Source organism: Halichoeres trimaculatus, unplaced genomic scaffold (assembly GCF_033239565.1).
Source record: "Halichoeres trimaculatus isolate MK-OKI-2021-1 unplaced genomic scaffold, fHalTri1.1 fHalTri1_scaffold_23, whole genome shotgun sequence".
Taxonomy (NCBI): domain Eukaryota; kingdom Metazoa; phylum Chordata; class Actinopteri; order Labriformes; family Labridae; genus Halichoeres; species Halichoeres trimaculatus.
The window spans coordinates 20,182,698-20,199,481 of NW_027437201.1; the positions used below are offsets into that span (position 1 = coordinate 20,182,698).

At 42.2% G+C, this 16,784-nt stretch overlaps 1 protein-coding gene across 7 annotated transcripts; it reads left to right on the forward strand.

Moving 5' to 3' along the window:
• The first annotated feature begins 431 nt into the window (after positions 1-431).
• brsk1a (BR serine/threonine kinase 1a) lies at positions 432-16,512 on the forward strand. 7 transcript variants are annotated; one of them, XM_074663047.1, is made up of 20 exons: positions 432-897; positions 941-1,686; positions 1,792-1,886; positions 2,096-2,181; positions 2,590-2,730; positions 3,009-3,125; positions 3,305-3,338; positions 3,663-3,731; positions 3,829-3,975; positions 5,939-5,970; positions 6,122-6,286; positions 6,497-6,594; positions 7,204-7,357; positions 7,445-7,505; positions 10,306-10,936; positions 11,060-11,108; positions 11,200-11,323; positions 11,633-11,843; positions 13,195-13,281; positions 14,021-16,512. In XM_074663047.1, exons 2-20 carry the CDS (start codon positions 1,602-1,604, stop codon positions 14,233-14,235), a joined length of 2,601 nt encoding a protein of 866 aa, XP_074519148.1. In that variant the 5' UTR covers positions 432-897; positions 941-1,601; the 3' UTR covers positions 14,236-16,512. The 7 variants fall into 7 exon arrangements, with proteins under 7 accessions (XP_074519148.1, XP_074519149.1, XP_074519150.1 ...); XM_074663048.1 differs by having other exon boundaries at positions 432-1,686; positions 13,195-13,284; positions 14,036-16,512; XM_074663049.1 differs by having other exon boundaries at positions 432-1,686; positions 11,072-11,108.
• Positions 16,513-16,784: the final 272 nt, after the last annotated feature.

Genomic DNA, 16,784 nt, shown 5'->3' on the forward strand with positions numbered 1-16,784 from the left:
ATAAAGTTTGGTTTGTGAGGTTAAGTTTGAGTTTGGAGTTCAGATCCGTGATGTAATTAATTATTTGTGATGTATTCGTGACATAGATGAGGTTTTCTTCATATAAAAAGCACTTTTATCTACATTTTAAGAGTTTAATACATCTTTTGAAGTCTCTTTAATCAAATTAATTTTTAAAAATCCCTGAATGATAACATCAATAGTCTATTTAGGAAGCAGATGCCCTAACAGTGACTCCAGCATCCCCTCACAGGCCGCGTCCCATTCCGCTGCCTCCGGCCTTGTTTACAATCGTCTGGTTCTCAGTGATGGAGGTGTCCGTTGCAGATCAGTGTGTCCGGGACTGAGGTGAATGCAGAGACAGGCTTATTTTGAAGATGATGATCGGGGAGAGGAGGAGGCAGAAGAGGAGGGAGGGAGGGGGAGGAGAGGGAAGAGGATAGGGAGAGAGTGGGACCCGGATGCTGATGCGAGTGAGACGAAGGAAGGAAGAGGAGAGAGAAAATATCGATTTACGGCAAGAAAAACCGAAGGGAGTATAAAACAGGGGGCCTTTACCCTGCGTGAACTATAATCAGAATTAAGGAGGGGGAATAACGCAGTCGGTAACAGTGCGGGTTCATCTGCGGGCATCTGTGTGTGTGTGTTTTACCTGAGTATCCGCCGGTGAGGGAGGAGGACACGCCAAAGGAGAAGATGCTGTGATCCGCTACTTGCAGCAGGGATGTAGAGAGAGCGACGGGGAGAGGCAGGGAGGGGGAGGACTTCGCTACGCTGAGGATGGTTGTTTTGCGGGGAAATATTGTGAGAATGCGGCGGCAGTGTGATGAATCTTACCGTTCGGTGATGCCTGGAAACTTCAGGAGCTGTCGGTTCTTTTGACAGGCGGCCGTTGAAGCTAAAGCTAGCCTCGCTGCTCGCTGTGTGGGAGAGCGGCGAGGCTAAAATAGCATGTTGTTGCACCTGTAAAACAGGCCTGACTCAGAAATACACTGATTTTATTTTCACTCCTGACGCCCTTTTGACGTTTTAAACGCTCGGTTGTCATTCCCAACCGATAAAAGTCATTCATTTCCAGGAGACGTTGATAAACTAGGCTAATACTCATAACGTCAACGTTAGGATGCGATAATTCTCATAGTTCTCGTTGTATACAGTTAACGTCGTGCAAGCTAAACAAATAAGCTAATGTACAAAAGTAAGGTTTGCACACCTTGCTATTTTTATCTTAACGGTAGTTGTCAGTATTTAACGCATACACAGCCTATTAAATTACTGTCATCTCAGTTTTTCTGCTCTAATCTCCCACTAGCAAGCTATTTTATTGAGTAAAACCCTATACATGTTTAATGTGCTTTAGAACAAAATATTTAGCCATGTTTGTAAGATGAGAAATGTCTATTTATCATCCAGATGTTTTGTATCCACACCTCACCAGAGCAGCAGTGTTATCACTGAAATTACTAATAGTCCCTTGTCTCAGTTAAACCCTGTCCTGATGCCTCAGTAACTCCTGTATCAGCTGTAGATCATTACAGTTATTGCAATAAACACAGTGCAGTAGTAGTAGTTGTAGTGTACTAGCCTCCAGTAAGAGCAGTATGAGTAAGGAACTGTCTCTAAGTCAGTCAGCTCAATATGTTGGGCCCTACCGACTGGAGAAAACACTGGGGAAGGGTCAGACGGGTGAGTAGTTTCACTTATTTTTTAATCTGGAATAATTTATTTTAATGTCCTGTGTTTGTTTAATTAGATCTCCTTCTGTTGATATCACTTTTTAATGTTATTTAGGACTGGTCAAGCTCGGAGTCCATTGCATTACGGGTCAGAAGGTAGCGATTAAAATAGTCAACAGAGAGAAGCTGTCTGAGTCAGTCCTGATGAAGGTACAGTATCAGTGTGACGCTGTGTGTGTTGTTGCTAATAGTGACGATAATGATGCTAATTTTGTCAATAGAGAGGTGTCTGCTGTCCTAAAACTGCTCCATGTTCTCTATATTTAACACCTTTTTCAGAAAGTGGCTTTTGTGCTCTTGCTGTCGTGTCATCTCTTTGCATCTCTTTTCCTTTATTCCTCTTTCGTCCCTCCAACTAGGTTGAGAGGGAGATTGCCATTCTCAAACTGATCGAGCATCCGCATGTGTTGAAGCTGCATGATGTTTACGAGAATAACAAATATCTGTGAGTTCCTCCCGCAATCAAAAGAGCCTCAAAAGCATTCACGGTGAAAGCTGCATGCCTTTTATACTGAACTCTGGAGTGGGATGGGTATAAATACTACTCTCTGAACTATATTAAACTGCTCTCATCACTCTTAATTCTTACTTTCCTTTCATCCACTGCAATTATTCAGAAAAGTTTTTGATCTATCTTGAGGAAAGAATACTCCCAAATGCTTCAAGGCTGCTATAAAGCAGCTGTGGGAAAGACAGGCAGGAAGAGAGTACATAAAAATGATTAATGAAACGTACACCATAAATTGATGATATCTAAAACTTCAAGAGTGAGTTTGAGATTTATTGTTTTTTTGTATTTTTCTCCACAAGCTCCTCAGTTTTAAATCACCCTGTTGTCCCTGTGTGTGGACAGGTACCTGGTGTTGGAGCATGTGTCAGGAGGAGAGCTGTTTGACTACCTGGTGAAGAAAGGCCGGCTGACCCCTAAAGAGGCCAGAAAGTTCTTCAGGCAGATCATCTCTGCTTTAGATTTCTGCCACAGTCACTCCATCTGGTTGGTATTTTGCAGAGAGCAGCAGTTTTAAATTTGTATGTGGGTCATGTATAGGTCAGAGATTTGGGTTGAGCTTTTTGTAAGGCTTTGGTTGAAATAAGCAGAGATAAGTCTTTTCTTTAACACCAAAGCATCAAAACCCAGTTAAGAAAGAAGTTCCTGCTCTTTGTGTTCGAGTCAGTTGAATGAAACAATATCAGAGCCTCATGTTTACACTTGCAGACAGTCAAGCTGCCAGCGTTTCAGAAGAATAATTGTTTTTATTTGGTTTTGTTCAGTCACAGAGACCTGAAGCCAGAGAATTTGCTCTTGGATGAGAAAAACAACATCCGTATCGCTGACTTTGGCATGGCCTCCCTACAGGTGGGAGACAGTCTGTTAGAGACCAGCTGTGGGTGAGTACCAGCCTTCATATGTTACAAAAAAAGGGCTTATTTTTAAATTCAGAGACCTGCAGTTTAAATGCACATTCCTTTAATTATTTCAGGAGATGCAACAGAAGGTTAAATCACCACAACAGCTTTCGTACGTACACCATATGTATCGTTGCTTATCTATCTCTCTTTCATTTCAGATCACCACATTACGCTTGCCCTGAAGTCATACGGGTGAGTCGTCCGCTCGTGCACAGTATCTATAAAATAAACGAAGCAGTAATTTTAATAAATTATTCATTGAGTGGCAAAGACGTAGTTATAAACCTGCGAGCTAATTGTTACCAAGTCGTAAAAAGTCTAATGGAGCAGAGTCTGTCGTTTGTCTTAGAGGAGGCTGACTGCAAACAGCAAGAAGATTATCATTTCATTTGTTTCCCTCTCTTGAGGAAAAAACTGTAGTTTTTGAAAACAATTCCCAGCGCGCCTACTTCCTCTCTGTGCATCAGTAATATGTCTTCTTGATGATCGAGCTAATCGTGGGTTTGTCCTCTGCAGGGGGAGAAATACGACGGGCGGAGAGCGGACGTGTGGAGCTGTGGGGTCATCCTTTTTGCTTTACTCGTGGTAAGTTTTCAACAGTTCTTCCTCACTCGTTTCTCTCTCTGACAGTTTCATCTGATATCATCCTCTTCTTCTTCGTCCTTTACTCCTCTTACTACAGGGTGCCCTGCCGTTTGACCACGACAACTTGCGCCAGCTCCTGGAGAAGGTGAAGAGCGGTGTTTTCCATATGCCACACTTCATACCCCCTGACTGCCAGTCCCTGCTTAAGGGCATGATCGAAGTGGACCCTGAAAAACGGCTGTCGGTACGAAACTGTGCTTACTTCTGACTCATACACAGGAGGTTTTAGCAGTACCTTATTTCATTTGATTTGAATTTTTATTTATCTCAAACATTTGAAAAGTGAAAAGTTACAGGTCCCAGGAATAATAAGGATAAGGATAAAAATACTTTATTGATCCCCGTAGGAGAAATTCAGTTGTCCAGCAGCTGTACATACACACACATACACATTCAAAAACAGGTTAAAAGTTACTAACGATAGAAATAAATAAAATAAATAAATAAAAGTGCACATGAATAGGACCTCAGATAACAAAATGAATCCTGTGAAACAGGTAAAATTCAGGTAGGAGAAGGACACAGGAAGCTCCGTTGGTTGTCAAGATGAGTCTCTTATTAAAACTTTGTTACAAGACATATAAAACAAAAAATGTGCTTCAGTTCATCTTTAAAAATGCATAAACTTGGTTTCCCACAGTGGACATTTTATATTCTCTAAACTAAGTACACAGGACTACTTAACTGTAACAAAAACACTGTCCATACAGCTTAAACATTCCACAAAATTAGCATTCTTTAGCAAATAAACAGTATAAAACATAGTCATTCTAACAGCAACATAGTTTCCAGTATTTTCTTGAACTTGTAAAATGTGTGTGGAAGCGACATGCCTGACAGACAACACTAGGGTGTGCAAAACACTTTTTTTTACCATGACAGGCAGAGATGCAGCCAGCACAGCCTGCTCCTGAGGCGGGAAAATAGCGTTACTTTTTAACGTTCAATAACTTTGTTAATATTCGAAACAACTTCCAAAATTGGAAAAAAAAAATAATTTAAATCTTATCTCAGTGTTCTGAGGGTTAACATTTGTGAAGTTAGAACAAAATAGAAACCTGCGAAACACAGGTAACATTCAGGTAGGAGAAGGGCACAGGAAGCTTTGTTAGTTGTTAAAATGAGTCTCAGGGGCTGCTTACACGACAATGGTTATAGGGTGAAACGCAAACTTATATAAACGACCTCCAGAGTGGGATTTTTCTGAAAACTCTGCCGACGCCGTTGCCACTGCGGCTTCTTGACAAGACAGCTATAGCACCACCTACAGGCCTGGCATGCTAACTACAGCGTTTTCAGTCCCTCAGTGTTTCCATGCAAACGCAGATATTTTTTTTTTCTTCACTGTGTTTTAGCGTTTTTAGATGAAACGTTGCTTTGTAAACTAAAACTACTAAAAAATTGCACAATTACATCAATACTGTCTCCAGTATAGGCATTTCTTCAGTCGCTAAAAAAAATGTTATGGGCTATACATTAAAAGATAGAATAGAATAGAATAGAAAATACTTTATTTATCCCCGAGGGGAAATTCAGGAGTCACCGCAGCATTTAAGAAAACAAAAGTAAGAAAGAGTATAGAAAGTGCAAAAATGGATAAAAGATGAAAAGATGGATTCAAACACGAAAGTGGTCACATTTTTAAGTGTGCCACAGGAAAAATAAATAAACATACCTGCATGTTTAAGAAGGGACAGGATGAAGCTAAAAGCATATATGAACCTGCCCCTACCTGATAATTCACATCATTGTATAATCCTAAGATATCTCATGCACAGAGTAAATACAATTTTCAAACAAAAACAAAGAGGATTACCTCCTCTTCTCCCCCTTTAACAGAGGGATTTATGTCATCATATTACACCTAATCATGTCTTTACTTGTTATAATGTACAGAAACATATTCCCTTCACCAGTTTTCTCAAATGTCCGAGTTTTACCCAGATACTCACCAACAGTTTCTGTGATTTTCTCCAAACCGTGCGCAGTAACAGATTTTTAATTCTGCATACATTAATGAGAAGTGGTGAGGTGTTGTCTGTGTATGTAAAGAGGATGTGGTGTTTGCACAGCGCAGCTCTGTGGCCATCTGGCTGTTAACAGACTGTAGAAACTAATGGCCCCATCTGCCCTGTCCCCCCTTACAGCTGGAGTCCATCCAGAAACACGCCTGGTATCAGTGAGTATACATCCATTCTTACAAACACGACGATCGGATTAAAACCTCATCTACAGGGTTATTGCTTCAAATTTGATTAGAGGAGTTACACACGTTGACAGTTAGTTACCTGTGTTTATATTCTGTGTGTGTGTGTGTGTGTGTGTCCCAGGGGGGGCCGTAATGAGCCGTGTCCTGAGCAGCCTCCGCCCCGGCGAGTGTGTGTGAGGAGAATCTTGTCCCTGACTGAGCTGGACCCAGATGTGTTGGACAGCATGCACTCACTGGGATGTTTCCGAGACCGGGGCAAGCTCACACGTGATCTGCAATGTGAAGAGTAAGTTGTTTCACCCTAAACGTGAGGATGTTTCATGCTAATTGACTTGGGAATTAAAAACAGTTGTGTGACAGACTTTTCTTGTGTTGAAGGATGAGTCAACAAGATGTTATATGTTGTATGTTACTCAGTTTAATTTTTTCATTTTATTTTGAGACGTTTCAGTTTTTTCTTTTCCAAATAAGTTCCTTTTCATCTCTTTTGCTCCAGAGAAAACCAGGAGAAGATGATCTATTACCTTTTGCTGGACAGAAAAGAGCGCTACCCAAGCTATGAGGATGAGGACTTGCCTCCGCGCAATGACGTAGGTCAGTCATTAGGGGGCAGGAGGGATCCACATTAGAGAAGGAGGAGCTGCTTCTCTCAGAGTCTATAGGATCAGAAAACAGGCTGTGTGTCTACAACAAAAGTAAGCACTGGTTGGCTTAACGGGTGAATAAATGTGATCAAGGTTTTCATATGACCTCCTACTGCTAGTCTAAAACATCTGCTGTGATCACACAAGAAGCAGTCAAAGTGATGCATTATGGGAGACAGATTTTATTGTCTCTTAAGGAGATGATAAACCCTGACATGGAGGGAGACTGCAGAGTTTGTCTCTTGGATGAAACGGAGAGGGGCAATGATTTTTCATGTGCAGATGAAGACACATTCATCACAATCACAGATGGTGCTGTGAGTGTGGGGCCTGTGAAGCAGCCTTTTCAACATCATCAGACTTCTCACAGCAGCAGAGGAGAAAATGAATGCACACTGATGGAGTGGGATCATGAACACACACAGAAATGTCTTATCAACACCAAAATACAACCGACCGTCTCTTCTAGCCGTCTTAAATCTTTAAAAACTCTACACAAAGTGTGATGATACGTGATAAAATGATCAAACTGCTTCTAACTCTTTGATTGGCCCCTCAGCAGACCCTCCTCGAAAGCGTGTCGACTCCCCCATGCTGACACGTCACGGCCGCTGCCGCCCCGAGAGGAAAAGCCTGGAGGTGCTCAGTGTCACCGAACAGGGGTCTCCTACCCCGCCTCGCAGGGCCCTGGACACAGCTGCACACAGCCAGAGGTAGTGTATATCACGCTCGTGGTTATTTATGACACAGGCTCCACCAGGAGAACATCCAGTCACATTCTGCGTCTCGCTCATCCTCAGGTCTCGCTCAGTCAGCGGAGCATCAACCGGGCTCTCCTCCAGTCCTCTCAGCAGTCCCAGGGTAAGGGCCTGGTGGCCACTCTTAAGTGATCTCACAGACATAACTGTGGATTTTATGATTCTTGCAAGGGATGCACGATATTATCAGTACTTTATCGGTATCAGCCGGTATTGGCTTAAAACTAAAATATCAGATATCTACAAACAAATTCTGCTGAAATAATAAACTGAAAAAATAATGAGCTGAAGCTGCAGATATTTGTTGAACTCTTAGTGATTTTGTTTGCACAGTGCAGATTGAGTCGTCCTATATTGAGCTCCTGTTTTACATTATCTCATCAAGTGTATTTGTCTTATTTTCAGTAGAAATGTCTTTTTTGGCTTAATATGAGCCACTTTCACCTGACCAGTCCAGAAAAATGTCTTATTTCAGGTTATTTAAAGACAAATTTAAAGCAAATTTTTCTGGTTCCAGATTGTTCTTGTTGGCAGATTTTTTTTATTTCCTGTTACAAGCAGTCCAGACCTCATTTTTTCTGTAAATAACTTTAAATAAGACATTTTTTCTGGACTAATCAGTTTCATGTGGCTCATATCAAGTGTAATTAGACAAATTTTATTTAAAATAAGTCAAAACACTTTAAAAGATTTCAGATACATGTATCTAACTCCTTTAGGCACATTTACCACCAAAGTAAAGTGTTTTATTCAGTTTACTGACTGTCAGTTATAAAATTAGCCAAATTTTCTCTGGTTGTGGGTGATGTTATGATTTTCTCAAGAAGAGCATCACCCAGCTTTAAAGTGATACTGCGGGATGGAACAAGTTGGGTCCTATCACAAGGTTTAGGGCAGAAATTACCCCTACAGCAGTGTTTTTGTGCAGCAGAAGCCCAGGGCGCTCGCACCAAACACCCCCTCCCTGCTCGTCTGCCGGTTATTTTACTTGACCAAAAACACAAATAAATGGACTCCCACTGAAAAAATCTGATATCGGTCTTCATTCACGCTTTATTTAGAGAATTTTCAGCGCGTTACTTTCACACAAAAACACCGCTAAATAAGGCTCTAGTTCTCATCGTGTCTCTTCGTCCTGGCAGACCTGAGTTTGTTTATATGTGGCACGCCGCGCGCACAGACTGATACACTAAGTGGCGAGCGCCTCGTAGCCAGCTGTGGCTCTGCAGCGGAGGTAGCGCCGTTTTACGACACGATGAGAACTAGAGCCTTATTTAGCGGTGTTTTTGTGTGAAAGTAACGTGCTGAAAAGTCTCTAAATAAAGCGTGAATGCAGACCGATATCAGATTTTTTTGGTGGGAGTCCATTTATTTGTGTTTTTGGTCAAGTAAAAAATGGCCCCGTCCGAGTACAGAGGAAACCGGCAGAGGAGCAGGGAGGGGGTGTTTGGTGCGAGCGCTCTGGGCTTCTGCTGCACAAAATCACTGCTGTAGGGGTAATTTCTGCCCTAAACCTTGTGATAGGACCCAACTTGTTCCATCCCGGAGTATCACTTTAAGGTAGGATTTATTTTTGGAGTTTTTTGTTTAAAAGCAATCGTCATAAATAAATATACAGTTTCAAGTTCATATTTTTCTTATTCGGCACAAGTAATTAATATCACATAACAAATATGATAAGAGTATGCACCATGATACTTTACGCTACTTCCAACAGAAGAGAGTTGATGATCTCTGCAATTATCTGCACAGAAAAAATATCAGTATCAACTAAATGACTGGTCAAAAAAATCCAATATCGTGCATCCCTGATTCTTGCTCATTTTGCATATTTAAATAAGGTTCATAAAACAATGTGTTGTATTGTTGAACTTCCCTGTAAACCAGGAGTGCTTCTGTAAAAGGATAGGTTCGCTAACGGTAGGTAGCTGGCAACACATCAACCTTAAAGCACGTTTTACTACAATCATCCCTGTAGCTTATCTTACCTCCTCCTAATGCATCGCTGACACTAAATCAAACTTTAATACAGCTCAGCACGAAGCATTATCGTCTGAAAATGTCTACAACTATGGAGGAAAGTTTTGTTTTGATGAACCCGGATCAGAAAGCCTCTTTGGTCTCAGGGTCACCTTTTGTAGCCTCCTTGCTTACGTTGACAGAGCATCAGGCACAGATCCCTCCGTGCATGGATGGTGCATGACTTTCTTCTTTCAGATAGACTTAAAGATATGAACCGTTGTATTCTCAAACCCTGGAGTGTTTCCCACCACGATACAGACTGTGTGTATTGAAGCCGTGTCGTCGTAGAAATAACTGTGTCATTGGTTATAACCTGTCCACACCATGTGATCCATGGTTCACTTTTCTCGCAGTTAGAGGCTCTCTACCACACCTCACAAACCCCATTTATCAAACCCTCAGTCATTTCTACACATCATTCCTGCACCTCAGATTAAATCCCCCCACAGTCCAGGATTCTTCTTCTTCTTCTGTCTTCATGCCCTGTCTCCTCCTCCTCCTCCTCACCTGCATGAGCCAGATGTTTGCACTAGCATTGAGAAACTTAACATAGCTAAAAAAAGGACTAAAACTGTGAAACAGGAAGTACATAAGCCTCCTCTGTGAGTTTTTCTGCACAGTAACTGTCACTTCAGCTGTTTGTGACTGCATTTTTAACCCTCTCACCGCCACACTGTCACTAAACCTTCACTCACGTGTGATAGAAACTTTCAGTTCAGGCCTAAATGAAGCTTTTCTATGTTTGCATTTGACTCTTTCACTTCTCACAGGATGCACTCTCTCTGTCATGAAGCATGGTATTCATTTCCATCCTTTCTCCATGTTCCATCCCTTCTCTTTCTTGTTATCCATCTCTCCCACCCCACAAACCCCCCTTCCAGTCCTATCAGAGCCCCGTCTTCACTTTCAGCCAATCAGACGTCACCTCTGCCACCGCTACCCCCCTCACAAAGGAGCCCAAACAGGGAAGCACCACCACTCCTCGCTCCGCACGGGCTCACGACAAGCCCAAAGCTCCCCCCAACCCCAAGACCCAGACCCTGCCCACCAAGGGACCTGCCGAGCGACCCCACCTGCAGCCCATCAAATCCCTGCCTCTGCACAACCCATCCTCCCGCTCACCCTCCCCCTCTCCGCTCCTGTCACCCATCCCCCGTTTTTTCTTCCCCTCGTCCTCTGTCCTAAAGTCAGTGACTAAGAGCTTCTACCCAAACTCTGCCCACTCTGTGCCACAGGTCACCCCTCAGGGCTCTCCGTTGCCCACGCCCCTGGGCACCCCTGTCCACCACCCTCACCACCCCTCCTCCACCCCGCCCTCCTCTTCCTCGTCCTCGTCCTCTTCGCGGGCGGAGGGAGGGGGAGGGGTGGGCTCGCTGTCGCTGACCCCGCCTTCCAGTCCAGGAGGGGGAAGCGGCATGGCGGCCAGCAGCTCGGCCCACTGGAGGACTCGCCTCAATTCTTTCAAAAACAACCTGCTGGGATCCCCGCGTTTCCACCGCCGCAAACTGCAAGGTGAGGTTTGTGTGTAGCGTAGGAGGACCAGGACCCGCTCATGTACGGGAGCAGGTCTCAGGTCTTAACAGTCTGACTTTTGACACAAGCTTAATTTTTTTAAGAGTGACTTATCTTTTCCAGTTCCTACTTCAGAAGACATGTCCAGTCTGACTCCAGAATCCAGCCCTGAGTAAGTCTGAGACCTGATTTGTTTCTGTCACGTGTTTTTGAAATGGAAACCTCTGTGCTGATTAGATTTGATGTTCATGTCGGGCTGATAGGCTGGCTAAGAAGTCTTGGTTTGGGAACTTCATCGGCTTGGAGAAAGAGGAGCAGATCTTTGTGGTGATCAGAGATAAACCTCTGAGTTCTGTCAAAGCCGACATTGTCCACGCCTTCCTGTCTGTGAGTACCTGGAGCAGTCCGTCCGTCACGTCTCTGTCTCTGTCAAAAGCATGACTCTCTCTGAAAAACACTTTCACACACGCTCATACTTTACGCACGTCATTGCTCTCATTTTTTCTGTTTTTCTTTGTTTCTTGCTCACTTGTGGCTGGAGTGATGGATCACGTTTGCTTTCACCAATGGCTCACTCTTTCTCTCTTCTCCTCACCCTCACCCTTTGTCTCCCTATACTCACGTTTGCCCCTGAACCTCTCCCGCCTCGTAAGTCTGTCGGTCTCTCTGCTTCTTCTCTGTCTCCCTACCACGCAGATCCCGTCGCTCAGTCACAGCGTCCTGTCCCAGACCAGCTTTCGAGCCGAGTACAAGTCCTCCGGCGGTCCCTCCGTCTTCCAGAAGCCCGTCAAGTTCCAGGTGGACATTGCTTTTTCCGAAGGAGAGAGGGAGAGGGACAGGGAGAGGAACGAGAGGGAGGGCAGGAGGGAGACGGGGATCTACAGCGTGACGTTCACCCTCATATCAGGCAAGTGAAAACCAGGACGTTAACATGGAGGAAGTATAACTACAGTGAAAGTTGACATTTATAGGATTAAAATGTATTTATTTATTTTTATTAATGTATATATTGATTAATTGATTAATTAATTAATTTAGATTTATTTATGTTTTAATTAATTTGTTTTTATATATATATTTTTTAATCAATACATTTATTTTTATTTATTTTCTCATTTACTTATATTTAGTTATTTTTATATTAATAAACTAATTTATTTATTTATTTATTCTTCTATTTTTTTAAACAGATATGTTTATTGTTTTTCCTTTTTTAAAAAAACAACAAACTACAAAACACACAAAATACACTAAAAGATCAGCACAACATTGGTCTACACACATCTGTCACAGGCACCGTTAACAAAATAAAGCATACAAGTATGAAAGAAGATACAATTTGCCTATTCCAGTGCAATACTTGCAAGAGTTGAATCAACAGTAGAGTCTGAGAAATGAAGATGTGGAATCTGTATTTGCAGGAATTGTCTTTTTGTTGAGCAGAGCAAACAAGTCAGATAATCTTACGCCCGTTTGCTTTAGATCAGGGCTGTCCAAAAGCGATTTTTTTCAGCCTGCTGCCCATTGTTGAATTTTATTACATACATATTTTAAGTAAATGTAGATACAGCAGTCATTTATATGGAAAAAAAGTCTAAAGCAGGTGTCCAGTTTTATTCTTATTCCTTATTTTAAAAGGCAGGAAAATACACTATTTTGGTTTCATGTTGTGTCCCATGTTGTTTAGGTTATTTTGTTTTTCATGCTGTGAAATAGAGAAAAGAGTAAAGAAAATTACCTGTTAGAGTATTTATTGTGCACTATTATTCTATAAGCGTATTTAAAATCATGCGCTGCAACATGAAGGGCGTACATCATTTTTGGCCCTTCACTGAAAAGAATGTAGGCACCCCTGCTTTAGATGGTGGTTTTTCTCTTATTCATGACAAAAACATGTTTTCCTTGCAGCACAAGTAAGAATATCACACAGTCTCTTAGAGCAGGTACCCACAATGCCATCCTGACACAGGTGATCCAAAGGTAAAGAGACAGGGGTTCAAACTAAGAGATATACCAAATGTTATTTCCATTCACCTCCCATTAATCCTCGTCAACATTTATACCCATGTCCTTTCAGCAGCAAGAGTATTCAGCACATCAGAAGACTGAACGAAAAAAAAGAATGCGCTACAGTAACGGAACAGAAGAGGGAGCCCTAAATGTTTGGCTTCACCTCATTAACTGAAACACCACCGTGCACATCATCATATCACAGACACAGCCCTCACAAAACTCTGTGTGCTCTGCTGCATCTCCAGGTCCGAGTCGCAGGTTCAGACGAGTGGTGGAAACGATTCAAGCTCAGCTTCTCAGCTCTCATGAGCAACCCATGGTGCAAGCCCTATCTGGTGAGACTGCTTACACACACACACACACACAATATCTCTATTTCCTGATACTGACAGCTGCTCAGGGAGAGCCAGGAGCTTTGTGTCTTCATGTTTGTCAAATAAACAACTCACCTGTAAACAAATAAAGAAAAGACGCAAAAATTGCCAAATGTTTACATTCAAGGCGTTTCCACGCTTAGTCTTTTTTTTTGTCTTATGCACGCCTAAAAATAACTTGGATCCCATGTTATGTCAATCATGTTTGTACGCTCACCCCAAACTTTTGTCCATCATAATTTTTTTTTTGCACAGGTTCAATTTTTGGCACTTTTTTCGCGTCCGTCCAGCTCATTTCCTGGGTAGTTTGACTCTTCAGAGACACCGTAGACTACTTACAACATCACATTTTCACATTTTCTGACATTTTGGGCAATGTTTAGATGATGCATGAAGACTTGTGTAAATGTGTATGACAGTGTGTCTGTGTGCCTGCTAAAAAACTAAAATCTTAGCGAGGGTTTTTGTCTTATATTCAGTAGAAATGTTTTTTAAACTTGATATGAGCCACATTCAACTTATTAGTCCAAAAAATGTCTTGTTTAAAGTCATTAAAAGACAAAAATTAGGTCTGAATCGCTTGTAACAAGTTAAAAAAGCATGAGATAGGCTAAAAGATAAGATACAAAAAAATGCATTAGAACAAAATGGACTCAGTGTGCAAAGACCGTAAGAGTGACTTTCCTGTTCTTCTCTCCTGATCCCTTCCCAGATGAGAAGAACGGCCGACCCCATGGGACCCCCACCCGCCAAAACTCCAGGCGCTCCGAGGGTGGGGGCGACAGGTGCGAGTGGGGAGACCGAGCAGACGGCGGAGGAATCGGAGGCAGCGGTGGAGTCCTGCAGCGCAGAGGCTCGGCGAAAGAGAGAACCCGACTGCTGTCCTCAAACGGTACCCAGTCCCAACCTTAGGATAGAGATGACGCAGCAGGATGCCTGAACTACACCCCACAGAAGACCGTGTAACTCCATCTCCAAGTATCCCTGCAAGTCATGAGCTACTCCTTTTCTTCCTTGACTAAGTTGTGAAGGTGCTCGACCACAGCAAAGGTTGAGTCTTTTCCCCGTGTCATGCTTTTTTTCCCCCAGCTCCACATACTTTTGATCTTTCGGATCACCATGACTCCTGCCCTCAGACCAGACGGAAGTGTTAGGGAATCACCCTTTAACAAAAACAATAATGTTTGAATGAGCAGTTTGGTATCCGTCATAGGTACAGCTTCACAGATTAAACAAACTAGGAATTTTGAAGTGCTAATGTGCATGCCAGTTAGCAAACCAGCCTGCTAAAGGATGCTGAAACGATCAGATAGGCTAGTCTACCATATCATCATACTACAGTATCTGACACCAAAAAGAGTCTCTTAAAATTAACCAGTGCGCTCATATCATTACCAAGCAACATGCAAATACGAGTCCATGCTGAGAGGAACATAGACGCACCATAAGTTAGCTCCCTCATCGGGGGGAGACGAGCGCAGAGGAGGGAAACTGCGTCCTGGAACTCCAGCAGTGTCTTCTCCTGAGGTAAAGAAAACCAACAAAGTAAGCTAAGTACGTGAATGTGAACAAATTATTTTTTTATTTCCTTTTTATTTGTGTTTACACCTTTCTTTGGAGAGCGTCAGTAGCACAGAGATAGCAGTACAGACAGACTGAAAACACTCTGCAGTGTTGAAGAGGAGAGGGAAGCTGACCGATCGCTTTTCTTTGATTTGTTTTGTATTTTCTTTGAAATCAGAGACGATATGGAGCCGTGCACCTATGATCTCTGCATCGGACCTCTGTTGCTCTGAAGAAAAGTATTTTTGGTTTGAACAGAAATATGAACATTACTATATGAAAAAAACACTATGAATAGCTCCATGAACCTCATCACAGCTGTTTGTGCCCCGACTGAATGAGAAGAGCGATCAAATAGAAGCCACATTTCTCTCATCTCCTCTTGCCATAGTATTCACAAACTGACTCAGAACAAAAAAAAGAAATTCATCCACAGGACTACTCCCAACGCTGGACTTTAACGTTACAGGCGTGCGATGTCAATTCCAGGACTTCAAAAACAGGAAGCAAGCAAAAGAGTGTCCTAACCCCCCTGTGCTCCTCACGTCAGTGTTCCCAAACGAGCCACGTAGTCCATCGCTGCACCCTCACTCACCACGGAGAGTCGACCATCCTGCAGGCGGACGTAGCAGCTCGGGGGCGGTCATGTTGTAATACTCCAGCACTCTGTCATACCAGTCGATGTTCATCACCAGTCTTCCATACGGCACAATATGCAACAAAGTGCAGAATGTTTTCAGTGAGATTTATTCTGTTCATTTCAACCTTTGGTTTTTATTTGTCCATGAGTCTTTCCATCTATTTATTTATGTTTGTTTATATATTTATTTTTTGTAAATTTATTTATTTATGTATTTCTTTGGTCACTTTATTTAATTATGAACATATTTATTAGCTTTATTTTATGCCAAAAACAAATTGAGCTAATTTGAAACACTTTGATTTATTTCCTCATTCTTCTTTCCACACTAAACTTTGGTAACAGCACTGACCAGTCGCTCCAGTGCTCTTTGTTTATCTCACATCTCTTTTGTGATGCTTATCTCTGATCACTGGAGTGAGTGTGTGTGATGACAGCCGAGTGTGATTGAGCTGAAAACTCGCAGCACCTGCATTTGAGCTGATTGCATACAGAGATTTCAACTGACCCAGGTATATCAACTGAAATGAACATAATCAGAACCTAACAGGCACATGATTTCTCTCACAGTACACTGAATGCTTGCTAATTTCGCTCCATCTCTTGCTTTAAAAATGCCTTGTCCCTTTGACCTGTCTGTCTGCCTCTTCACCTGTCGTGTGGCCCATCGTCACAAGAGAAACTGTACAAAGTTGTTTGCCTCACGATCCGTACACACTTTATGATTGCTCACCGTCACTTTTCATCTTTCTCACCACCACGTCACTGTCACTTTCATTGACCCAACTCTGGCTAAGATTGTAAACTATTCTCCATTCATAAGGGTCAGTAGAATAAGGTGTTTAAAAAAGAAATGTCTGTATCATAATTTAAATATAAAAAGTGCACTATTATAACTATTGCCTGTGATAAAAAGAACAATTATGATTGAAGTGATGGTCAAAATAAAGAGAGATCCACCTTATTGTTATGGTTACAGTAATAAACCCTAAATTCATGTGTGTGTCTGTTTAGTTCCTGGGATCAAATGATGTCAGTTTATTTCATGTGGGCGATGAAAATTAGTTTGATACAACTTTTATTTATCATTATTTGCCACGCCTTAAACACGGTGTCCGTGGGGTCTTAAAAAGTATTAAAAAGTCTTAATTGTGGTTTTATGAGGTATTAAATTTTATAGGTATTCAAGCTTTGACTCCAGAAGTATCCATGAATATTATTTCCTCCTTGCCGCTGTCCCCTGATTGGGACGTTAAAG

Bases quoted from the DNA above. Each gene is read 5' to 3' on its own strand.
- brsk1a (XM_074663047.1), top strand. From the start codon at position 1,602: ATGAGTAAGGAACTGTCTCTAAGTCAGTCAGCTCAATATGTTGGGCCC. The intron at 3,339-3,662 runs GTGAGTCGTCCG...TGTCCTCTGCAG, and splicing joins CTTGCCCTGAAGTCATACGG to GGGGAGAAATACGACGGGCG. The intron at 7,506-10,305 runs GTAAGGGCCTGG...CCCCCCTTCCAG, and splicing joins GTCCTCTCAGCAGTCCCAGG to TCCTATCAGAGCCCCGTCTT.